This window comes from Thalassophryne amazonica, chromosome 15 (genome assembly GCF_902500255.1).
Source record: "Thalassophryne amazonica chromosome 15, fThaAma1.1, whole genome shotgun sequence".
NCBI lineage: Eukaryota > Metazoa > Chordata > Actinopteri > Batrachoidiformes > Batrachoididae > Thalassophryne > Thalassophryne amazonica.
The window spans coordinates 1,340,015-1,366,330 of record NC_047117.1 but is presented as its reverse complement, the minus strand read 5'-3'; the positions used below and the strand labels follow the sequence as shown (position 1 = coordinate 1,366,330).

General features: G+C 43.4%; 1 protein-coding gene across 1 annotated transcript in view; it reads right to left on the bottom strand.

Moving 5' to 3' along the window:
* opn6a (opsin 6, group member a) overlaps positions 1-26,316 on the bottom strand; it is a 91,091-nt gene that overhangs the window by 51,027 nt on the left and 13,748 nt on the right. Inside the window, exon 3 of the mRNA XM_034189188.1 lies at positions 11,729-11,828. Coding sequence (XP_034045079.1) covers positions 11,729-11,828 — 100 coding nt within the window. The remainder of the gene's footprint in view (positions 1-11,728; positions 11,829-26,316) is intronic.

Sequence of the window (26,316 nt, the reverse complement as noted above, 5' to 3'; positions counted from 1 at the left end):
AGAAATTGGAGACCTGGATAAATAAACATGACTTTGATGGACGACTGAACCTGATCAGTATACAGAAGCTAAAGAAGGAGTTAGAACAGCAACATAAAGGTGATGAGAAAAAGATGCAGAAAGTAGGGGCAGATTTAGTGGCATTTTGGGAGGAGGAAGCAGAGAACAGACAGAAGGGAGCAGAGAAGCGACGATTAGAGAAAGCAAGGAAAAAGAAAGCTGTAGGTAAGGCAGAAGAAGATGTGATAATTCAGCACAGAGAACCAGAACAGCCTCAACAACCACCGCCGGCTGGATCGTCGGTGACAACAACACCTTTATCTCCTCTACCAGAGGATGACGATGTACCGCCACCAAAGCAGATTTGGCAGTAAAACCTAAGGTAAAAAGAGAAAAACCAGAAAAACCACAAACACGCAGTCAAGCGAAAGTGCCCACAGCCACTCCCATGGTGGAACACAGTGACCAGGGAGGTGCCTATCCTATGATAGAAGTACCAAATCCTCGTGCAGGAACAGCAGGACATCGATCAACCATGCTCGTATATCGAACATGGAATGCTGATGATATCAAAGCAGCAGTCGACATGATACCATCGCCACATGTCGATATTGAGGGATTTATGCAGGATATAGAAAACATTAGAAATTCTTACCACCTTAATGGACTTGAAGTCCAACAGGTGTGGATGAAAGCATGTGGCCCTAAATGGAGTCAGATACGCGGAGACTGGAATCCTGCAGACCAGGATGGCGTACCGTTGCCACATGATGATCCAGTCTTGAAAACAAGAGTGGAAGCTATGATTACACGTGCAAAAGGTGTGTTAGGACCAAAGATAAATTATACTGAAATTACCAGGACAACACAGAAAGAAGGAGAACCATGGACAGAGTTTAGATGCAGATTTGAGAGTGTATTTAAGGTTCACAGTGGCATATTGCCAGGAACACCAGTGTATGAAAACAAATTGAAAAACATTTCACCTGTGAAGCTGACAATGACCGATTTGATTCATGATGGCAACTCAACAGCTGTCATAACAGTAACAGGTGCCACTGAAGATGTTTTAAAATTGAGATTCACAGGTATGCCATTACATGTGTCACTTTGTAAACCATATTTGACAGAATGGCAAGAATTGGGACTGACAGTCATAACAGCTTTGTCAGCCACTGATTGGAGCAGAGTTGGACCACGAACGGAGTTCAGTCCATCAACTAAATTGTATAAAGTGCCAGTTAATGTCTCATTGGTGCTGACAGCTGGAACACACATTGATGTGTCCACTTCACAATCCTGAGTGTTTCAGTTGAGTCCTGAAGAAGATGATCTTCTCTCTTCGGTACCATCAGGATTGTGGACAACAGGTCCTTCAGACGTAGGACTGATAAAAAATGCACAACCTGTAGTTATAAGACCAAAAACAGAATACAGACCATGTGTAAGACAGTATCCATTGAAACCTGATGCAATTGAAGGAATCAGGCCAGTAATAGAGGATTTGTTAACAGCAGGAGTAATAGTGCCATGTCCAGATTCACCATGTAGGACACCCATATTTCCTGTAAAAAAAGGCTCCGCCCTCAGTGGGATGGAGAATGATTCAAGATCTGCAGGCAGTAAATGCTGCTGTAGTAAAAAGAGCACCATGTGTTCCAGATCCACACACCTTGTTAAATTCGCTGAGACAAAATTCTAATAGTTTCTCAGTAATTGACATGAGTAATGCATTTTTCTCTGTGCCAGTACACCCAGATAGTCAATTCTGGTTTGCTTTTACCTTTAAAGGACAACGATATACATTCACCAGATTACCGCAGGGTTACGCAGAGAGCCCAACTATTTATTCTCAAGTCATGTCAGCATGTTTAGCCAATTTCGTTCCACCGGCAGATAGCCAACTATTAGTGTATGTTGATGACATTTTGATTGCCTCTGACACACGAGAAAACTGCATAACTGACACAGTAGCATTATTATGTTTCTTATTTGATAATGGCCACAAAGTGAGTAAAAACAAAGTTCAGTTGTGTAGGGATAAAGTAAAATATTTAGGACATGAATTATCAGCCACAGGGCGTACTATCCTGTCTGACAGGAAGGAAGCAATTTTGCACGCTCCAAAACCACAAACCAAAAAGCAGATGATGTCATTTCTTGGACTGACTAATTACTGCAGGGCATGGATTCCCTGTTATGCAGAATTGACTAGTCCACTTTCTGATTTGATGTACAAGGATGATATTTCAATGTCAACCGTGTTGGAATGGAACAAAGATGCTGAGGAAGCTTTTGTAAAAGTAAAACAAACAGTGTCATCCACAGTTTTGGCACTACCAGATTATAGTAAACCATTCATTCAAACAGCTGATTGTAAGAATAAGTTCATGACTAGTGTTTTGGTTCAAGTGTATGGCTCAAAATTAAGGCCAGTTGCCCACTACTCATCTAAATTGGATGCAGTGGCAAGTGCTCTACCACCATGTGTACAGGCTGTTATTGCAGCCTCTATGGCTGTTCAAAGTAGCAGTAATGTTGTTCTATTCCATCAGTTGACACTGAAAGTTCCACATGCAGTTTCTGCACTTCTGTTGCAGACAAACATGAGCCTTTTGTCCCCAGCAAGACATCTTTCGTGCATGTCCTTGCTATTATCACAACCACACCTTACGGTAGAGCGCTGTACAACATTGAATCCATCCACATTGATACCTTTACCTGAGGATGGTGAGCCGCACAATTGTCTTGATGTAGCTACAGTCTGTACGAAAGCACGCCCAGACCTCCGGGACACACCCTTCCCAAACAGTACAATTGTGTATGTGGATGGTTCTTCCACTAAAAACGCTTATGGACAAACACAATCTGGATATGCTGTTGTCACCAATTCAGAAGTATTGGATTCTTCTTCATTGCCATCCTCATTTTCAGCACAAGCAGCTGAATTAGTTGCTTTAACTGCAGCTTGCTATCTGTTTAAAGGTACGGCTGTAACAATTTATACAGACAGCCAGTACGCTTTCAGCACAGTGCATGTGTTTGCAAAACTGTGGGAAGAGCGTGGAATGGTGACATCATCTGGAAAGCCAGTGACTCATGCCACTCTCTTAACTGCACTACTGAAGGCTGTGAGATTGCCTAACCAAATTGCTATATGCAAATGTGCGGCTCACACCAAAGGCTCTGACAGTGTTTCAAAAGGAAATGACGTTGCTGACAAAACCGCAAAGGCAGCAACAGCTCTTTCTATTTTTCTCCTATATGACACCCCTCCAGATATGACCACAAAAGAAACCCATATTGCCAAAAAATATGTTTAAATGGGCAGCTATTATGAGCCATGGCGTGACGCATGTCTCATCAGGGGGTATGATATCGCAATTGCAATCTATTTTTTTTGTCTTTATGGGTTCAATGCATATGCAAAACATCATTGTAGAGCATGCATGATATGTGCAAAACACAACTCACAAGGCAATTTGAGACCCCAAAGAGGCAAATTTCCAACACCACAATATCCCTTTCAAGTGATTCATATGGATTATATACAGCTGAGTAAACATGAAGGGAAGGAATTTTGTTTAGTCATAATTGATGCCTTCTCAAAATGGGTAGAATTGTTCCCTACAAAACATGCAGATGCACTTACAGTGGCTAAGGCATTGTGCAAAGACATCATTCCACGATTTGGAATACCAGAAACAGTCTATTCAGATAATGGAGCGCATTTTGTTAATACAATAGTGCAATACGTAGGAGACGCGCTACAGGTCAATCTCAAAAATCATTGTGCTTATCATCCACAAAGCGCCGGATTAGTGGAAAGGATGAATGGAACAGTAAAAAACAGACTTAGAAAGACAATGGAGGAAACAGGCAGACCATGGGCGCATTGTGTAGATTTGGTAAAAATGTATATAAACATAACTAGTACCATGGGGTTGACACCGTATGAAACATTGTTTGGCAGAAAATATCGATTGCCATATTATGGGCAAATTTGGGATGTACCTGAGGAAGCCAATTTGGCGGATTACATGAGAAAAATGTTAGAAGGACAACGAGGGAGAGTTCCAAACACTGATGATCCCATTTCTCCACAGGAGGACCCTAAAGTGGTACCTGGAGACTGGGTGTTGATAAGAAGCATCAAAAGAAAACACTGGCATTCACCTAAATGGGAAGGGCCCCATCAAGTACTACTCACAACACCCACAGCCTTGAAAATTGGGGAAAGAAGTACGTGGATTCATTTGACTCACTGTAAGAAAGTCATTTCTGCAGACACAGACAAACAGTAAGAACAGTAGGACAAGACTAGTAATAGTGTGTGAGCTTGGTGTTAAGATCCAGGTTAGACACGAAAGCTAGCAGAAGACATTAAGAAGCCACTGTTCTGAACATAGGTGTGCTGTAGTGTGCAGAAATGGCGAAAGAAAAAAAAACAAAAGAACGAGGGTTTCTGGACCCCATGGACAGTCCTTGTTATGCTACTTTTCTTTTTCGGATTGGGCTTATTATTAAAAGCCATAAGCACGGGACATGATAATAAGGATCACCTCCGCAGATTGCAGAGACCAAAAAGAAGTAATGAAGACCCCAGTCCGATAATAAATGCCACAGTACATAGCTGTGATAGGAACAATGCGTACCGATTTGGTATACAAGCCTGCATTCCTAGAAAAGCTTCTGTGGTCATCTCTGTACCATATAGTGCTCTTACCCATGGAATATGGGATGGTGGGGATGGTGACAGAGGGACTAATTACGGAAATAGTTTCTCATGGTATATGACCAATGATCAACAAGATAAGAGATGGGAAACGTTGGTAGCCGATGAATGGAGTAGATGGACACCAAGATGGGCACAAACCGAGTGGGCTAAGTACCAGAGTCAAATTCTCAAAATGTATCAAACAGATGATAAGCTGTCTATAGTGGTGAATACCACAGAAAAAGGAACCATATTCCCACCTGATATAGAGGGAGACTGTTGGTTGTTCCTCCTTTGGGTATACAAACAAGGAAAAGATCCGTATTTCCATTTTTTCCTCTGTGAAACAGATAGAGTACAGCAACCAATATTGACTGAATTAAGTACGTCAAAGGGGGTGTCCATACAAGCAAAGGGGGTGTCCATACAAGCAAAGGGGATGTCCGTACGAGGCACAAAAGACATGAAGGCAGATGACTGGTTCCTAGTAACTACAGGAATTAGTGGACAAAATAACAATTGGCTTTTAATGGCAGAACAAGCAGGACTAGCAGCAAAGAAGGACTGTGTTGTATGTATGGGACCCAGACCTATATTACAGGTAATACCGGCAGCATTACCCAAAGACTGTCTGCTGACTGTTATGACACAGACATACATTGCAGCAAACAACAATTGTTCTAAGTGGGACAAGATCTATCCATTGACCAAATTGACTAAGATCAAACCTTTATTTTCAAGCAAAGTTGGGCATGCTAACCATACATGTGTACACTTGACAGGGACAAGTAAGACTTTGGGTAGCTTAAGCCACACTGCCTGGTGTAAGAATGTGGTCCATAGTACTCCCACATTCAAACCTGTCGGGAGGAGTGACGTATGGTGGTGGTGTGGTGATAACAGAATCTTTGACAGACTGCCACGAAATGTGTCAGGTTATTGTGCATTAATATCATTATTGTTACCAGTTAAAGCCATACCCATGACCCCTGAAGACGTTACGACATATGCAGCCTCTCTTATTCCTGAAGATTGGCAGAAAGGCATAGCCAGACATAGAGTAAAAAGAGAGTGGAAAGGAGTAGGAAATCCAACATATATTGACGCAATAGGAGTCCCCAGAGGAGTGCCTGACGAGTATAAACTGGTTGATCAAATAGCAGCTGGATTCGACTCTTCCATCTGTTGGTGGTGTTCAATTAATAAAAACGTGGACAGAATAAACTACATCCACTACAATGTACAGAAATTAGGAAATTGGACTGAGGAAGGATTTAAGGCTGTCCATTCACAGTTAGAAGCCACGTCCCTTATGGCCTTCCAGAATCATATTGCTCTGGATATGTTGTTGGCGGAGAAAGGAGGTGTTTGTGCCATGTTCGGAGAACAATGCTGCACATTCATTCCCAACAACACGGCTGCAGACGGCAGTCTCACTCAAGCCATTGACGGGCTGAGAACGTTGAACAGGAAGATGAAAGAGCACAGTGGAGTAAACACCGAAGGCTGGGATTGGTGGCTGGAAGGGATGGGAAGATGGAGGTCTTTGATTTCTTCACTATTAGTGTCTATAGCAGTATTTGCTGCAATTCTAACATTGTGTGGATGTTGTTGTATTCCATGTCTCCGAGGCCTTGTAAATAGAATGATAACCGCAGCAATAAGTCCAGGACCAGGAGGGGGACCAGCATCATATCCACTCCTGGGGCAAAACGACACCGAGGAGGACGATGACTCCCATGACCTGTACCCAGACCCATGGAAGTATGATGACCCAGACACCGATGATGGTGACAATGATGACATCACCTCTGGGGTGTAAGCCTATAGAACATACCATGATGAACCTCTTAGTGAAAATCTCAAAAAGAAGTGCTAAGCTAGGTGATAACTACTACTGTATGTTTAACAGGTGATAAACAGGAGGGAAATGTTAAGGATTTTATATATATATATATATATGTTATCACTGTTAAACATTTGGACCTTTGTCTTCTTTCTGATGAGAACGTTGTTGTGCTGTTTGCACTTAAACCCGAGAATGTACGTGTTATTCAACCTTGTTTTAGCATGCTGGGGTCAATCTGAACTGGGAATGAGGAGCTGGATGTACTTATTATTATTATTATACAACTTGTTTTCGTAGCCGCTAACGACTGGGAGTAAAAGAACTGAAGGTTGAATTTTGACTGATTGTGATGTGATGCTTAGTGTTCCAGGCAGATGCAGAACAGCTGATAACTGCAACAGACGAACGAGATGTGCTGACCTTCGACGATAAGAGTAAAAGAAAGAAACTGTTTTTGCTTACAGCTGCACTTATTGACGTGTGTGTTTATGTTACGGGAAGAAACTTGTCTTGCGTCATTCCCCCACCCTTAGGACAATTTTTTGTTTATGTGATGAGGGATTCACTAATAAAAAGAGCGGAGCACAGGCCAGACTTTAGTGTAGCCTTGGTGTACAGCCTGACTGCACTCCGCGCGTAAAATTTGACTTTCTGTCTCACTGGTGTTTCTTGACTCTGTTTGTCTTGTTAAAGGTTTTAAAAATGTTTGGAGGAGAAAATACCCAACAGGACCCCAGAGGCAGCTGACAGGTACCAGCAGGCCAAGCGTGCCGCAGCCCGTGCGGTCGCAGAGGCAAAAACTTGGGTTTGGGAGGAGTTCGGGGAGGCTATGGAGAAGGACTATCGTTCGGCCTCGAAGAGATTCTGGCAAACCGTCCGATGCCTCAGGAGGCGGAAGCAGCTCTCCACCAGCACTGTTTATGGTGCGGGTGGGGAGCTGTTGACCCTGACTGGGGATGTTGTCGGGCGGTGGAAGGAGTACTTCAAGGATCTCCTCAATCCCATCATCACGTCTTCCGAAGAGGAAGCAGAGACTGGGGACTCAGAGGCGGACTCATCCATTACCCAGGCCGAAGTCACCGAGGTGGTTAGAAAGCTCCTCGGTGGCAAGGCTCCTGGGGTGGATGAAGTCCGTCCTGAGTACCTTAAGTCTCTGGATGTTGTGGGCTGTCTTGGCTGACACGCCTCTGCAACATCGCGTGGCGATCGGGGACAGTGCCTCTGGATTGGCAGACTGGGGTGGTGGTCCCTCTGTTTAAGAAGGGGGACTGGAGGGTGTGTTCCAACTATAGGGGGATCACACTCCTCAGCCTCCCCGGTAAGGTCTATTCCAGAGTACTGGAGAGGAGAATTCGACTGATGGTCGAACCTCAGATTCAGGAAGAGCAGTGTGGTTTTTGTCCTGGTCGTGGCACACTGGACCAGCTCTACACGCTCCATCGGGTGCTCGAGGGTTCATGGGAGTTTGCCCAACCAGTCCACATGTGTTTTGTGGATCTGGAGAAGGCATTCGACTGTGTCCCTTGGGGCACCCTGTGGGGAGTGCTCCGGGAGTACGGGGTCCGGGGTCCTTTGTTAAGGGCTATCCGGTCCCTGTACGACCGCAGCAGGAGCTTGGTTCGCATTGCCGGTAGTAAGTCAAAGCTGTTTCCAGTGCACGTTGGCCAGGGCTGCCCTTTGTCACCGGTTCTGTTCATTATTTTTATGGACACAATTTCTAGGCGCAGCCAGGGTGTAGAGGGGGTCTGGTTTGGGAACCACAGAATCTCATCTCTGCTGTTTGCGGACGATGTGGTTCTGTTTGCTTCATCAAATCAGGACCTTCAGCGTGCACTGGAGCGGTTTGCAGCCGAGTGTGAAGCGTCCGGTGTTGGGAAAGTGTCAGTACACGGACCCACAACAGGGGGCGCAAATGAACGGACAATGGAGAAAGTCAAATAACAAGGCTTTACTGTTGTGAACGTGCACAACGAATACAACCAATCATGAAATGGACAACAGTCAATTCACAAAAGTGTCGTGTGGGCAGGCTCGAAGATAGGAGACGCCTCTCCAAGGTAAGACCCGAACCACACGGCTTCCTCCGCCACAGGACCCCGGAAATACTGGAGCCGCCAAGTCCCGAACTCCCAGGTGGCCACTGCCTCCGCGTGTCGGACCTGGTACTGCTGGCGAGGAACAAAGAACAGTTAGATGGGGGCGCGTTTGCACCCAAGACTCCGAACAGCAGGGAAGTTACCTCCACCTCTCGTTGGAACAGTAATCCACAAGCTATACACTAATCCAAAAGGATACACTCCGTCAGCTTTGATACGTTACCTCGTAGGTAGAAACGATATCTCGGCAATGAGGTGGAGGTGCCGTCCTGCTGATATACCCCACAGATGATTGCCGTCAGCTGTCTCAGGTGATGGGTGACAGCTGTCACCGTAGCTGCTCACGTGAGGCGGCGGCGCCCTCTGGTGCCTGGAGCCCGCACTCCAGGCAGGGCGCCCTCTGGTGGTGGTGGGCCAGCAGTACCTCCTCTTCAGCGGCCCACACAACATCCGGGATGAAAATCAGCACCTCCAAATCCGAGGCCATGGTTCTCGACCGGAAAAAGGTGCTTTGCCCTCTTCAGGTCGGTGGAGTGTCCTTGCCTCAAGTGGAGGAGTTTAAGTATCTCGGGGTCTTGTTCACGAGTGAGGGACGGATGGAGCGTGAGATCGATAAACGGATCGGTGCAGCATCTGCAGTGATGTGGTCACTGTATCGGACCGTCGTGGTGAAGAGAGAGCTGAGTAGGGGGGCAAAGCTCTCGATTTACCGATCGATCTACGTTCCGATCCTCACCTATGGTCATGAGATTTGGCTCATGACCGAAAGAACGAGATCGCGAGTACAAGCGGCCGAGATGAGTTTCCTCCGCAGGGTGACTGGGCGCTCCCTTAGAGAAAGGGTGAGGAGCTCGGTCACTCGGGAGGAGCTCGGAGTCGAGCCGCTGCTCCTCCACGTCGAAAGGAGTCAGTTGAGGTAGCTCGGGCATCTTTTCCGGATGCCCCCTGGACGCCTCGCTGGAGAGGTGTTCCAGGCACATCCCATTGGGAGGAGGCCCTGGGGAAGATCCAGGACATGCTGGAGGGACTACATCTCTCGGCTGGCTTGGGAACGCCTTGGGGTACCCCCGGAGGAGCTGGGGGAGGTGTATGTGGATCGGGAGGTCTGGGCGGCTTTGCTTGAGCTGCTGCCCCCGCGACCCGACTCCGGATAAAGTGGAAGAAAATGGATGGATGGATGGATAATGAGTATATCTCATCTAAATTAACTCTAAAATTTACCAGTAATAAAATTATGAAGATAACTGAAGTTTTAAGAGTGGCCGTAATAAATATTTAAGAAACTTAAAGTTTATGACCAACTTCACCTGTTATTGTTCAAGCAGATTGTAAACATTGACATGATGGAGGTTGATGCTGAAGAGTTCAGAAAGATACGATTGGAATGTTTTGATGACCATTTACAGTTGGTGATAAAAGAGTTGGGTGTTAACTTGGTGTTAAAGTCAGAACAAGAAGCTGCACTGAAAGAGATCAATCTGGGACAAAGAGACACATTCTGAGAGCAGCACACTGAGCAGGGTGGTCGCCACTCTCTCTAATAAAGGCACTCCAGCTAACACTTCCGGTTCACAGGTCAAAGCACACAAGCGCTGGTAAGAAGACAAGAAGTTACACAGACATTTGGTCCGGTTTACCTTCTCTTCTGGAGCACTATGATCCCACACTGATTTTGAGTCAGTTGATCACACAACCTGGAAGCTATTGAGCTAAAATTCTAATATTTACATATAAAAATGAATTAAAAATATGAACATATTTAAAATGCAAAAAACAAGAGATATATCTCATGCAACCAGTGGGGTCCTATGATTCCACACTAATTTTGAGTCAAATGATCACATGACCTGGAAGCTATTGAGCTAAAATGCTAATATTTACATTTAAAATTAATTAAAAAATATTTAGAGATTTAAAACATAAAAACAAGAGGTGTATCTCATGCAGCCAGTGGAGCACAATGATTTCACACTGATTTTGAGTCAACTGATCACATGACCTGGAAGCTATCAAGCTAAAATGCTATTTATATTTAAAATTAATTAAAATTATGAACAGATTTAAAATGCAAAAACAAGAAGTGTATCTCATGCAGCGAGTGGAGCACTATGATCCTATACTAATTTTGAGGCAATTGATCACATTACCTGGAAGCTATTGAGCTAAAATGCTAATATTTTCATATACAAAGTAATAAGAATATTCAGAGATTTAAAATGTTAAAACAAGGAGTGTATCTAATGTAGCCAGTGGAGTATCATGGTCCCACACTGATTTTGAGTCAGTTGATCACATGACCTGGAAGCTATTGGTCTAAAATAATATTTGCATATAAAAAATTATTTAAAAATCTGAACAGATTTTTTAAAAAGGCAATGTTACATTTAAAATCCAATAAGGCACCGGGGCCGGATGGTTTCCCATCGGAGTGGCACAAGGAAATGAAAGACTACTTAACCCCTACAATGAAGGTCACATACAACTATGTGATAAAAACAGGCATAACTCCCCCTTCCTGGAAAGATGCAATGATCTCACTGATACCAAAAGAGAGTAAAGATAAATTAGAGTGCGGTATCAAGTGTAGTGAACCAAGATTACAATTTTTTCCCATATTTTGGCAAAAAGAATGGAAAATATCCTTCCACTGATAAGAAGCCTTGACCAGACAGGATTCATCAAGCAAAGGCAGACACAAGACAATAGTCGCCAAACACTGCATGTGATTGATCATATAGTTAAAAATAAAATTAAGGCGGCATTATTGAGTCTGGACACAGAAAAAGCTTTTGATCGAGTTAGTTGAGAGTTTTTATATAGAGTATTACAAAACTTTGGTTTCCACCAGACTGTTAATATGCATATGTCGCAGACATGAATGAGCGAAGCTCATCAGCATCTCACCATGTCATTTAGGTCCTTCAGACTTTATTTTGAGTAAATGCTGCAGGGGAGCATTAGCATGGCAAAACCTTTCAGCTTCTGGGGGTATTATCCACAATGATATTTGCAATTTCCCATAAAGAAGGTATGCTCATACTGACTTCAGCATACAAATAGCTTTACCACTTCCAGACAGACATCCTTTAATGTAGCGGGTGATGCTGATTACTGTTAGTGTGTTGATGCTAATCAGACCAAACAGCAGTGTGAAGAATCCATCTACCTGCAACACAAACACAAGGATTATTTCAGCACTATGATTTATAAAATTTGAGTGTTTACAGACCCAAATCAGAAAAAGTTGGGATGAAACAGAAAATGCAAATTTAACAAAGAAAAAAGCAGAGATTCTTAATTTACTTTTACTTCATTTCAATGCAGACAGTATGAACCAGGTAACAAATAAATATGCCTCATGTACAGCTTCCTTGTGGTGCACAACACCATCAGCCTCATCATCCCCGAGGTCTGCCAGGCCATGGTAGATGAATGTACGAATGTGGTCATCGCCTTTCCCATCACACCGGAGGAATGCACACCCATTGAGAAGGTCTTCTGGAACAGGTGGTAGATCCCCCATGCGATGAGTGCCCTAGATGGGAAGCATGCGGTCATCAGGAAACCAGCTAGGAGTGGATCCTTGTACGGTGGTCCTGATGGCCCTCATAAATGGGGATTACAACTTCCTCTGGGTGGAGATCAAGGTGTGTAGCAGACACCCAGATCTACTATGAGTCAGAGCTGAAGAAGATGGGAGCGTGGGCTTCCCTGAGGCATCCCCCTTACCCCACGATGACGTGGCCATGCCACACTTCATCCTTGGTGATGATGCCTTTGGGATCAGGACCTACGTGATGAAGCCATATGGCCACAAGAACCTACAGCGCGATGAGCGCATCTTCAACTACCAGATCTCCAAGGGGCGACATGTGATGAAGAATGCATCTGTGATCCTGGCCCAGAGATGGCAGGTCCTCCTCACCACCCTGCAGCCAGGACTGTCCATCATGCAGGACATCATCGAGTGTTGTGTGTGCCTGCACAACCTGATGAGGATGCAGTACCCTGGTCTCCACATTGGCATGGTGGACGAGGAGGGTGAGGAGCATAACCTTGTGTCAAGGGCCTGGAGACAGCATGCGCAGCTCGCCGACGTGCAGCATGTGGCAGGTGGCTGTCATGTTACCAGGGCTTGGAGGAGCCAGCACAAAGCCCTCAAGCACTACTTCAATAGCCCAGTTGGTGCCATGCCCTGGCAGGACTGTGTGGTGGATATGCAGCCACACATACCACTCCCCCTCCCCTTCCTGTCACCATGACCACCACTATGTGTCTGTCTTCCCTCCACTGTATCCACCCATCACCCTCCACACCCACCCCAACCCACATGCTGTTGCCCCACATGGAATGACATTGTGGCCCCATACATACACCACCCCATTAACATGGCCTCATCGCCCACCAATAGCTGGATGTACATCACGTACTGCCAGCACGTACTGTAGTGGGTGTGGGTTAGATTACTGTGTTGTGTGTATTTCCATGGAAAACCAGTTACAAGAGTTATCCCAGCTCAGCTGAGACATCAACAGTGACTTGAACTGTCGCCACAAGTCACAGCATAACAACGAAAAGTGTCCCCGGTAACCAACGAAACCGGGCGGGTTGACCGGCAGAGTCTCTTTGTCAAGGTCCCTGAAGCAGCTGTGGATGGACAGATCATCGACTGAGAAGGGAGACGATTCCAGCACCTGACCTGCGGAGACCGATCTGCACAGCGCCTCCAAAGTAAGACTGGGCTCCGGTGTCAGATAAAAGACAGAGTGGCTTTATTTAATTTTATCCAACAAAATCATTAATCTTCTCTCATGTTAATGAATACCAAAGTAAATTCCCTGCTGATTAAGATGAATTTCACTCATTAAACTCCCGCTACGAAACCAAATTATCTGAACGTCATATATCATTACTCATTTAATCTCGTCATCACCAAATTGCTTACTGTGATCTGTCCTTTTATTTAACTCCTGCCTGAGTTAAATAAATATCTTAAACGTGTGAAGTTGTCTGTGATTTTGTATGGTTTTACAGAGGGTGTCGGATCTGACCTGCAGAACTTACTCCTGAAGATTAGAGACTGATTTTAATATTTCCTATTGACTGACCCTAAAATCAGTGATATTATAACCTTGTTATAATATCATTCAGTCATAGGTGGTGCCCCCAGTATTCGAGGTAAGATTATCCACAAGTGATAATTTCAAATAACCTAAAACACATATTATATTCTTCCTGTTCTGCTACAGCTGTGTGCTTTTCTTTTCCAGCGTAGTATTCACGGAGAATCTTCAGTGCCTCATGTCCATCATCCGCCGCATCACGCATTACCAGCGAGAAGCTTTTGTCATCCAGAAACTGAATGAGCTCCGTGTAGGCCTAGGCATTTTTCTCCTTATCGTTGTCATCAGGAGTGGGTTCATTTAAAATGGTGTTGTTTAACCCAAAGGTGGCCCAAAAACTTTGTCTCCCAAAGCTCATAATTTTTCTCGTCTCCATCAGAAATGAGCCTCGCCCAGTGGCTTCCTGAAACTGTGTCTCTGTTCTTTTTACTCATGTTGGTAGGAGATCACTCCAACAAACCTCTCAGATGCCCGCAGTGAACTTTCACCTGGCCAATTAATCAAACTGCGTGCCATGCAGCCTGGAGCCATAACCTGTTAGCAGAGCCTTCTTTTGCTTAGCGTTTAATGTGACATAGCACACAACACAGCTCGTTTCTCTTTGTGCAGAGGAAGAGTGCCTGCACCCATGGGTACACCCTATTTATCTGATGAACACATGTGCAGACACTTCACAATCAAACAGGTCACATGACATCTACGCCACAGTTGCCATAACAAGTTAAACAAAAATGTTAGGGGAATAATAATAATAATAATAATAATAATAATAATAATAATAATAATAATAATAATAATAATAATAACAGTATTAAATAAGAAAAAGAGCACAGCTCAACAGTGTTTCTGGCCTGGTGGTACAGGATTCTGTTTCCACTTCTGTAGGCCTCCTCCTTGGCCTGGCACACATGATGTGCTGTCTGTATTGACGGAGTTCTGGGCTGATATTTGCTCTGTTAAAATACCCCAGAATGATGAACAGGGAGTCTGGGTACTTTCTTTTTCTCCACATCTGTGATCTGGTTAGAGAGTTGCTGCTGCACCTCTGTTACACATGCCTGAGGTGGAATATACACGCTGACCAACATGAATGAGAAGAACTCCCACAGTGAATAAAAGTCACTCTGTCTTTGTCAGTTCCTGTGTGTGTTTGTAGCTGTGTCTCTGTCACCGGTTCTCCCTCACACCTGTTTCACATCCCCAATCACACCACCTGTCACTTGTCTACTCATCTCTACCACTACTTAGGTTTGTCACTGTGTGGTTCTGAATTGCTGGGTTTTACTGGTCCTTAGCATTCGTGTCTTTTTAGTTTTTCTGCACTGTTCATGTCTGTGTGCCCAGGTGTTGCTGCTAAGCTCTCATCCTGTGCTCCTGTCTGTTTGGTCTGCTCATTACCTTTGGATTCATCTACATCTGGTAAATAGATCATTAACTTTTTTCCTTACACTTGCCTGGACAGTGTCTGAATTTTGGAATCAATACTGCCACACCCTAATGCTGCATTTACACACAGACAAGATGCGTTACAAATGTCATATTTGTGTCATTCTTGGTACATTCTTGACATTCTTAACATGACTTAATGCATCTGAATAGGTTTCTTAATAGTGCGTGTTGGTGCGTGAGCATGTTTTTGGCTGTCAAAAAAATCTTCCACAAATGTCACGCACCACCCTCATTTTGCCTCATGTCATGGAGGTCGCAACTGAGCATGTTGATCCGTCTTGATTAGTGGTGATCCTTAATAGAGCATGTCAGCATTCTTCTGAAGTGCGCACAATTAAACCCTGCTGCACCGCATTCAGTTTCATTGCTGCAGTATGCTGAAGGACAGTGACACCCAGTCGGCTAAAAGCCTTGTTCCAGTGCTCCCCAGCACGCTCCTGCAGGTGTTCCACCTGCTGCATGTGCCTGATGTTTGGGAAAACAAGTGAGACAAGAGCCGCGTGGAATCACACATCTGGCTCTCTCAGTCTCCTCCTCCTTTCTGCACCACTCCATGGCACAGAGCCCAACTAAGCATACAGTCACAAAGTTCTTCTGCTGTGGATTTTGAGGAGCAAGCTGGAGCAATCTGAATTGCTCAGCAACTGATGGTTGGATGACTATGGTGGTGTGTGGAGACAATTTGCCTCATTCACAACATGACAGAATTTAACAATGTACTGTACGCGCAATAGCGTGCAATAATGCGGAACATTATTCTTGACTGTGTGTAATGGTTCATGATAATTCTCCAGCAACACGTGCCATTAATTGTAACACATGGTAACAGGTTTAAATTTAAAATTCTAGTACTGACTTTTAGAGCTCTGCATGGTCAAATGCCATCTTATATCACCGAGCTATTACACCCATATGTGACAAGTAGGTCTCTGAGGTCTTCGGACCTGGGTCTATTGGTTGTGCCTAGGACAAGACTGAAGACCAGGGGAGACTGTGCTTTCGAGGTGGTGGCACCTAAAATGTGGAATGCATTGCCTTTGGACCTACGTTCTGTGGACTCTGTTGAAACATTTAAAGTGAAGCTAAAGACCCTTTTGTATAGGCTGGCTTTTACCTAGTTTTTATGGTTTTATGTTTCTGCTGTTTTTAATTTCTCTGTTCTTATGTGAAGCACTTTGTGATTTCTATCTTGAAAGGTGCTATATAAATAAACCTTACTTACTTACTTACTAGGTTGCAGCAGTTCCTGAGGACACCTGACACCTCTGCCCCGAATCATCACATTCGTGATCAGTGGCCAAGAATGTATACTTTGTGGCATTCATGACCTACCGTCGTTATGTGTAAATGCAGTTTAACAAGAAGGGCCTTAGTCAGGGAGGTGACCAAGAACCCGATGGTCACTCTGTCAGAGCTCCAGCATTCCTCTGTGGAGAGAGGAGAACCTTCCAGAAGGACAACCATCTCTGCAGCAATCCACCAATCAGGCCTGTATGGTAGAGTATATATGTATCAATCAATGAATTTTTTTATATAGCGCCAAATCACAACAAACAGTTGCCCCAAGGCGCTTTATATTGTAAGGCAAGGCCATACAATAATTATGTAAAACCCCAACGGTCAAAACGACCCCCTGTGAGCAAGCACTTGGCTACAGTGGGAAGGAAAAACTCCCTTTTAACAGGAAGAAACCTCCAGCAGAACCAGGCTCAGGGAGGGGCAGTCTTCTGCTGGGACTGGTTGGGGCTGAGGGAGAGAACCAGGAAAAAGACATGCTGTGGAGGGGAGCAGAGATCGATCACTAATGATTAAATGCAGAGTGGTGCATACAGAGCAAAAAGAGAAAGAAACAGTGCATCATGGGAACCCCCCAGCAGTCTACGTCTATAGCAGCATAACTAAGGGATGGTTCAGGGTCACCTGATCCAGCCCTAACTATAAGCTTTAGCAAAAAGGAAAGTTTTAAGCCTAATCTTAAAAGTAGAGAGGGTGTCTGTCTCCCTGATCTGAATTGGGAGCTGGTTCCACAGGAGAGGAGCCTGAAAGCTGAAGGCTCTGCCTCCCATTCTACTCTTACAAACCCTAGGAACTACAAGTAAGCCTGCAGTCTGAGAGTGAAGCGCTCTATTGGGGTGATATGGTACTACGAGGTCCCTAAGATAAGATGGGACCTGATTATTCAAAACCTTATAAGTAAGAAGAAGAATTGTAAATTCTATTCTAGAATTAACAGGAAGCCAATGAAGAGAGGCCAAGAGTGGCCAGACAGAAGCCACTCCTTAGTAAAAGGCACATGGCAGCCCACCTGGAGTTTGACAAAAGGTACCTGAAGGATTTTCAGACCACGAGAAACAAAATTCTCTGGTCAGATGAGACAAAGATTGAACTCTCTGGCGTCATGTTTGGAGGAAAGCAGACACCATCCCTACAGTGAAGCATGGTGATGGAGCTTGAGAGGCGCTGCAAAGAGGAATGGACCAAACTGCAAAAAGATAGGTGCACCAAGCTTGTGGCATCATATTCAAGAAGACGAGGCTGTAATTGCTGCCAAGGTGCATCAACAAAGTATTGAGCAAAGGCTGTGAATACTTATGGCCATGTGATTTCTTAGTTTTTATTTTTAATAAATTTGCAAAAATTAGAGAAAAAAAAACCCTTTGTAATGTTGTCATTATGGGGTGTTATTAGTAGAGTTTTGGGGGATAAAATGAATTTACTCCATTTTGGAATAAGGCTGTAACATAAAATATGGAAAAAGTGAAGTGCTGTGAATAATGAATGAAGGAATTTATTCAGCACACAGACTAAACAATAACAAAAAACTCATAAATAGGACGATTTAACAGTGAACCTGTGTGACTGAAAGGGTGTGGGCAGAAGCAATAGCGTGAACGCCCACCCCTTTTACCATAAACACACACACATATATATATTACAAATATCTGTTAAAGGTTTAACAATACAATAAATTATATATTTTTTCAAAAACATATCAAAATTTAAACTATCAGATGAGTTTTTTTCTTTTTAATTTATGAACTATGTCCATTATTTCAGTTTAATCAGTTTCTTTAATAAACAATAACAAATTGTGTTAGTTGTTTTGCTGCTGCCCAAGGAACACATTTTAGGGGATACAATTGAATTTGCTTAATTTTTACCCACGTTGACAAAATAATCTTTGAAATTATTTGCTGTAGTATTTGTGTCATGATTTTTTTCAGTATTTGTGTAAAAATAAGATGCTGGTCTTTCACAATTTTTTTTTTCTTTTTGATGATTTCATTTAAAAGCTTCCAAGTACATTTCATTAGTGATGGGATGAACAACACTAGTGCGTCAACACTGTGCCGAGCACACAAGAGTGAAACCCCGTATCGGTGCGCGTATCGCTTTAAGAAAAAATCACGTGACCGATACAGGAACTGTGTCGTTCGCGCCAAATTGTGTTTATAAGGAAACAAACTGTATGTTGCGGATTTGTTGGATGGAGTTTTGCTGTTGGAGTTTTTCTTGCCCTCACCTTGTTCCACTGACTTCATGGCACGTTCAAAGACGTTTCCCCAGTCTGGAATAATTTTGATCTTTTGACGCCAAATAAGATAAATCTTTTTCTCCTTTGGGCATTGTTTACTGTTATTTTTCCAATTAGATATGTTTGTACTCCTTTACAGTACTGGAAGAATAACCAGAAAACATATCCACACCTTTATCAACTCGCACTGAAATCTTTATGCTCACCAACTTCATCTGTACCCTGTGAAAGAGTTTTTTCTAAGGCATTGGAACAGGTGTGTAAGAGGAGAAATCGCCTTCAGAAACCTTTGTTCCTCAATAAAAATGCATAAATGAATCTATTTTCAGTCTTTTATTTTGTATGCTTTAACACTTAAGTTAACAAATTTCCATACATAATTTACAAATTTTAACTGAATTTTATTACAGACAAATTTGCTATATTTTACAAACCAACTCAGTTCAGCATTTACACAAACAAGGTTTTAAGCAAATTTTAAACTCTTCTCATGAACAGCTTAACTCCATCCATCCATCCATTTTCTTCCGCTTTATCCAGAGTCAGGTCGCGGGGGCAGCAGCTCAAGCAAAGCCACCCAGACCTCCCGATCCACACACACCTCCCCCAGCTCCTCCGGGGGAACCCCAAGGCGTTCCCAAGCCAGCCGAGAGATGTAGTCCCTCCAGCGTGTCCTGGGTCTTCCCCAGGGCCTCCTCCCAATGGGACGTGCCCGGAACACCTCTCCACCGAGGCGTCCAGGGGGCATCCGGAAAAGATGCCCGAGCCACCTCAACTGACTCCTTTCGACGTGGAGGAACAGCTTAACTCGACACACAAATTGAGCACATAAAATTTTGCAATGATGAGATCATATTTGAAATAGAGGACTGGCGATTAAATATTTCACAGGCTGATGTTGCGTTTGCAGCACGGTAACTTTTCCATCTTATTTACCTGCAATGATTTTATAACTACTGCAGGGGTCACTATTGAGCGACCAACACAGTGCCGACACAGTTTGTGTAGTGTGTCAATACACTCCTTGAGGTATCATCATCTCATCACTACCTTTAATATTAGTTTTATTTTTCCAATAAATCACTATAATACTGTTTCTTAAAAGAGCTCATAATGTAAATTATTTTGTTTTGTTTGGCTTATAGTTTGTTTCGGTTTCATTAGTTCTAATTTTTCTAAATTGCTTGTACAATAAATGTTTCTTTTTACATGCTTCCTGAAGCCCCTTTGTAATCCATGGTTTATCAGCATTTTGTTTGTAACCAACACTGTTTATCATATAAATGGGAAATAATAGAAACAAATAATTCATATGATTTAACTATATCAGGGGTGGCCAAGTTCGGTCGTCGAGAGCCATATTCCTGACACTCTTAGTTGTCTCTCTGCTCCAACACACATGAATCCAATGAAAGGCTCATTAAAAGTCTGCTAACGAGTCTTTCATTGGATTCAGGTGTGTTGGAGCAGGGAGACAACTAAGAGTGTCAGGAATGTGGCTCTCGAGGACCGAACTTGGCCACCCCTGATCTATATTCTCAATGTAAATGCCATACCAGTTTGATGCATTAAATCCATTCTGAAATTTTTAATTGTTACATCTGTTATTTTTCTTGTGAAATAAGTGGCTACACTATATGCAGTGGTGGGCACAGTTCTGATAATCCGATTTCTAAAGAATCCAACTTCCAACTGTCAGTTTTATATCCTCAGATATAACACAGATCCTCCTATGGACACTAGCAAATCCAGAACAATCCTCAGCAACTGTAAGGTGTGATTGTGGAGGAATTCCAACAATCCACTTCAATCACCATTTGTGTCCATGTCTGGAAGTCCTCCAGCCAGATTGTACACAAATTCCAAACAAACAATTTGGTCAGATTTAATCTTGGTCACTGAGCCAAGACTTAAACAGTCAGATTAAAATTAAACAGTCAGATTCCCCTGGTGCGACTTCAACTGAACTTCCAGGAAGCCGCAACAAGCGTGTGGTCAGAACTCCCAAATTAACCACTGTTGTTGACCACTTTGGCTGCAGTACTGCAGAATTTTCAAGCATTTTCCCACAAGAATGTAATCAGTTTCCTTGGCAGCACCACTGATGTTGCAATATCATGTCCATGATATTGGATCAAGCAAATTGTAGCCTGTAACTTTTTGCAAATTGAAGGAGCACTGAGCCCTTTTCACCACAGTTACTATATCCATGCGGACCAATGCAGTCCTTATATCCAGCCCTGTTGGTGCAAGTGTTCACACTGAAATAACTCATGTTACATCTGGGGTAGTGATCAATCACAGTGTGAAAGTGCAAATTAAAGGTCTCCCTCAGAATCAGACTTTATTGTCACTGTATGTAAAATATATAACGACAGTCCCTCACCAAGACCACAGACACAACACCAATTAAATGCTTGACTCTGAGCCTCATAATATGTTCAATGACAGGGCCAACACCACCAAATGACCTAACACCATTAGATGGAGCTGGCATAGCAACTGTCATTCTCCCAGGATGCTGACTAGTGGAGCAGCCAAACCAAAACTAGGTGTATCTACACACAGACACCTCCAGGTCTTTGCACTTCAGACAGTGCAGCCACTGCAACTCCTGCAGTGAAATATGGTCATCATTACTGAGAGAACGAATGTTCCAGGTGCACACCTGCATGTGTCACCTCAGGTTTGAACATGGATGCCACCAGGCAGTGAACAACCCCTCAGCACCACCCTACCCATCATCCTCCAAAGACAAGACCCTTGGTGCTCTCTTGTGTTTTGTTTTTGTCCAGAGATGAGGCTCCAAACATCTTTCCTCCATCCCCTGCATTCTGATAGAGGGCAGGTGTAGAGTTACTCCCAGAGAGTGGAAACACAAATCTTACTTTTATGGACTTTAGCTTTATGAGGTATTTTTATGGCAGCTGAAGTGCTAATCCTGCTGCAAACCATGAAAATGATTACCAGGAGGACTACCTACAGCTGTGGGATGCAGAAAGCATGCCTATCAATCAATCAATCAATTTTTTTATATAGCGCCAAATCACAACAAACAGTTGCCCCAAGGCGCTTTATATTGTAAGGCAAGGCCATACAATAATTATGTAAAACCCCAACGGTCAAAACGACCCCCTGTGAGCAAGCACTTGGCTACAGTGGGAAGGAAAAACTCCCTTTTAACAGGAAGAAACCTCCAGCAGAACCAGGCTCAGGGAGGGGCAGTCTTCTGCTGGGACTGGTTGGGGCTGAGGGAGAGAACCAGGAAAAAGACATGCTGTGGAGGGGAGCAGAGATCAATCACTAATGATTAAATGCAGAGTGGTGCATACAGAGCAAAAAGAGAAAGAAACAGTGCATCATGGGAACCCCCCAGCAGTCTACGTCTATAGCAGCATAACTAAGGGATGGTTCAGGGTCACCTGATCCAGCCCTAACTATAAGCTTTAGCAAAAAGGAAAGTTTTAAGCCTAATCTTAAAAGTAGAGAGGGTGTCTGTCTCCCTGATCTGAATTGGGAGCTGGTTCCACAGGAGAGGAGCCTGAAAGCTGAAGGCTCTGCCTCCCATTCTACTCTTACAAACCCTAGGAACTACAAGTAAGCCTGCAGTCTGAGAGCGAAGCGCTCTATTGGGGTGATATGGTACTACGAGGTCCCTAAGATAAGATGGGACCTGATTATTCAAAACCTTATAAGTAAGAAGAAGAATTTTAAATTCTATTCTAGAATTAACAGGAAGCCAATGAAGAGAGGCCAATATGGGTGAGATATGCTCTCTCCTTCTAGTCCCCGTCAGTACTGTGTTGGTATATGGCATTAGAGAACATAAAGAAGGAATCATATCCTAATGAAACGTATTCCCCACTGCTGGGTAGTCCATCAGAGTAAATGTAAATGTTATTAAGAAATGATCAGACAGAAGGGAGTTTTCAGGGAATACTGTTAAGTCTTCTATTTCCATACCATAAGTCAGAACAAGATCTAAGATATGATTAAAGTGGTGGGTGGACTCATTTACTTTTTGAGCAAAGCCAACAGAGTCTAATAATAGATTAAATGCAGTGTTGAGGCTGTCATTCTCAGCATCTGTGTGGATGTTAAAATCGCCCACTATAATTATCTTATCTGAGCTAAGCACTAAGTCAGACAAAAGGTCTGAAAATTCACAGAGAAACTCACAGTAACGACCAGGTGGACGATAGATAATAACAAATAAAACTGGTTTTTGGGACTTCCAATTTGGATGGACAAGACTAAGAGTCAAGCTTTCAAATGAATTAAAGCTCTGTCTGGCTTTTTGATTAATTAATAAGCTGGAATGGAAGATTGCTGCTAATCCTCCGCCCCGTGCTACGAGCATTCTGACAGTTAGTGTGACTCAGGGGTGTTGACTCATTTAAACTAACATATTCATCCTGCTGTAACCAGGTTTCTGTAAGGCAGAATAAATCAATATGTTGATCAATTATTATATCATTTACCAACAGGGACTTAGAAGAGAGAGAGACCTAATGTTTAATAGACCACATTTAACTGTTTTAGTCTGTGGTGCAGTTGAAGGTGCTATATTATTTTTTCTTTTTGAATTTTTATGCTTAAATAGATTTTTGCTGGTTATTGGTAGTCTGGGAGCAGGCACCGTCTCTACGGGGATGGGGTAATGAGGGGATGGCAGGGGGAGAGAAGCTGCAGAGAGGTGTGTAAGACTACAACTCTGCTTCCTGGTCCCAACCCTGGATAGTCACGGTTTGGAGGATTAGGGTGTACACAAAGAATGTACAAAATTTGAAGCACAACATTGTGACACATTTCATTTTCTCTGCCTTCCCAAGAGTGGCCCCAATATCACATTTGATGAAATTGCATTTTTTACATTCAAATGATTATTTGAGAGTGTGTTTATGTCTTTGTGGCTAAAGATGAGAATGGTGAACAAGCTCATGCACATATGTACACTTCCACAATGAGTGAGATGCATCAAGAACTATGTTCACACACAAATTTATAAAGAAAGCATATCAAATCAAATCAAATCTATTTTATTTATATAGCGCCAAATCACAACAAACAGTTGCCCCAAGGCGCTTTATATTGTAAGGCAAAGCCATACAATAATTACAGAAAAACCCCAACGGTCAAAACGACCCCCTGTGAGCAAGAACTTGGTGACACTGGGAAGGAAAAACTCCCTTTTAACAGGAAGAAACCTCCAGCAGAACCAGGCTCAGGGAGGGGCAGTCTTTTGCTGGGACTGGTTGGGGCTGAGGGGAGAGAATCAGGAAAAGACATGCTGTGGAAGAGAGCAGAGATCAATCACTAATGATTAAATGCAGAGTGGTGCATAGAGAGCAAAAAGAGAAAGAAACACACAGTGCATCATGGGAACCCCCAGCAGTCTAAGTCTATAGCAGCATAACTAAGGGATGGTTCAGGGTCACCTGATCCAGCCCTAACTATAAGCTTTAGCAAAAAGGAAAGTTTTAAGCCTAATCTTAAAAGTAGAGAGGGTGTCTGTCTCCCTGATCCGAATTGGGAGCTGGTTCCAGAGGAGAGGAGCCTGAAAGCTGAAGGCTCTGCCTCCCATTCTACTCTTACAAACCCTAGGAACTACAAGTAAGCCTGCAGTCTGAGAGCGAAGCGCTCTATTGGGGTGATATGGTACTATGAGGTCCCTAAGATAAGATGGGACCTGATTATTCAAAACCTTATAAGTAAGAAGAAGAATTTTGAATTCTATTCTAGAATTAACAGGAAGCCAATGAAGAGAGGCCAATATGGGTGAGATATGCTCTCTCCTTCTAGTCCCTGTTGTTGTGAAAGTGTAGTGACACGGACCCACAACAGGGGGCGCAAATGAACGGCCAATAGATGAGCCAAAAAGTAACAATTTAATTTTGTGAAATGTGCACAACGGAATACAGACAATCTCAGAATATAATTACAGTCAATCCACAAAGGTGACGTGTGGGCAGGCTCGAGGATAGAAGACATCTGTCCTGAGAAGAGCCGGAACCACACGATTTCCGCCGCCACAGAACCTGGTGAATACTGGAGCCGCCAAGTCCCGAATTCCCAGGTGATCACCGTCCCCGACTGTCGGATCTGGTACTGCTGGCGAGAACAAAGACAGTCAAGTGTGGGTGTGTGTACACCCAGTAACAACAACGGTGGGAATGCCACCTCCACCTCTCACTCAATAACTTGCAGAGTACTGTAGATTCCTCAGGGGAAAAGAGTGCCTTCAGCGCTCTCTCAGCTTTCACCGACGGAGGTACCGGTACTCCTGCAAACACTCACAATATACAAATATTGTAATCACAAACGGCTGAGGATATTACCTCCGATGAAGTACGATATCTCGGCGATGAGGTGGAGATGACGTCTGTGTTTTATGGAGTGCGATGATGAAGAATGAGTGACAGCTGTCAGGAGTTAATGAGTGACAGCTGTCACTCCCGGCTGTGTCCGTGGCGGCAGCGTCCTCTCGTGCCTGAAGCCCGCACTTCAGGCAGGGCGCCCTTTGGTGGTGGGCCAGCAGTACCTCCTCTTCTGGCGGCCCACACAACACCTGTTAGCACTCTAGCTGCAGCATTTTGAATTAACTGAAGGTTTTTCAGGGAACTTTAGGACAACTTGATAATAATGAATTACAGTAGTCCAGCCTAGAGGAAATAAATGCATGAATTAGTTTTTCAGCATCACTCTGAGACAAGACCTTTCTAATTTTAGAGATATTGCGCAAATGCAAAAAAGCAGTCCTACATATTTGTTTAATATGCGCATTGAATGACATATCCTGATCAAAAATGACTCCAAGATTTCTCACAGTATTACTAGAGGTCAGGGTAATGCCATCCAGAGTAGGCATCTGGTTAGACACCATGTTTCTAAGATTTGTGGGGCCAAGTACAATAACATCAGTTTTATCTGAGTTTAAAAGCAGGAAATTAGAGGTCATCCATGTCTTTATGTCTGTAAGACAATCCTGCAGTTTAGCTAATTGGTGTGTGTCATCTGGCTTCATGGATAGATAAAGCTGGGTATCATCTGCGTAACAATGAAAATTTAAGCAATGTGTCTAATAATACTGCCTAAGGGAAGCATGTATAAAGTGAATAAAATTGGTCCTAGCACAGAACCTTGTGGAACTCCATAATTAACATTAGTCTGTGAAGAAGATTCCCCATTTACATGAACAAATTGTAATCTATTAGATAAATATGATTCAAACCACTGCAGCGCAGTGCCTTTAATACCTATGGCATGCTCTAATCTCTGTAATAAAATTTTATGGTCAACAGTATCAAAAGCAGCACTAAGGTCTAACAGAACAAGTACAGAGATGAGTCCACTGTCTGAGGCCATAAGAAGATCATTTGTAACCTTCACTAATGCTGTTTCTGTACTATGATGAATTCTAAACCCTGACTGAAACTCTTCAAATAGACCATATTCCTCTGCAGATGATCAGTTAGCTGTTTTACAACTACCCTTTCAACAATTTTTGAGAGAAAAGGAAGGTTGGAGATTGGCCTATAATTAGCTAA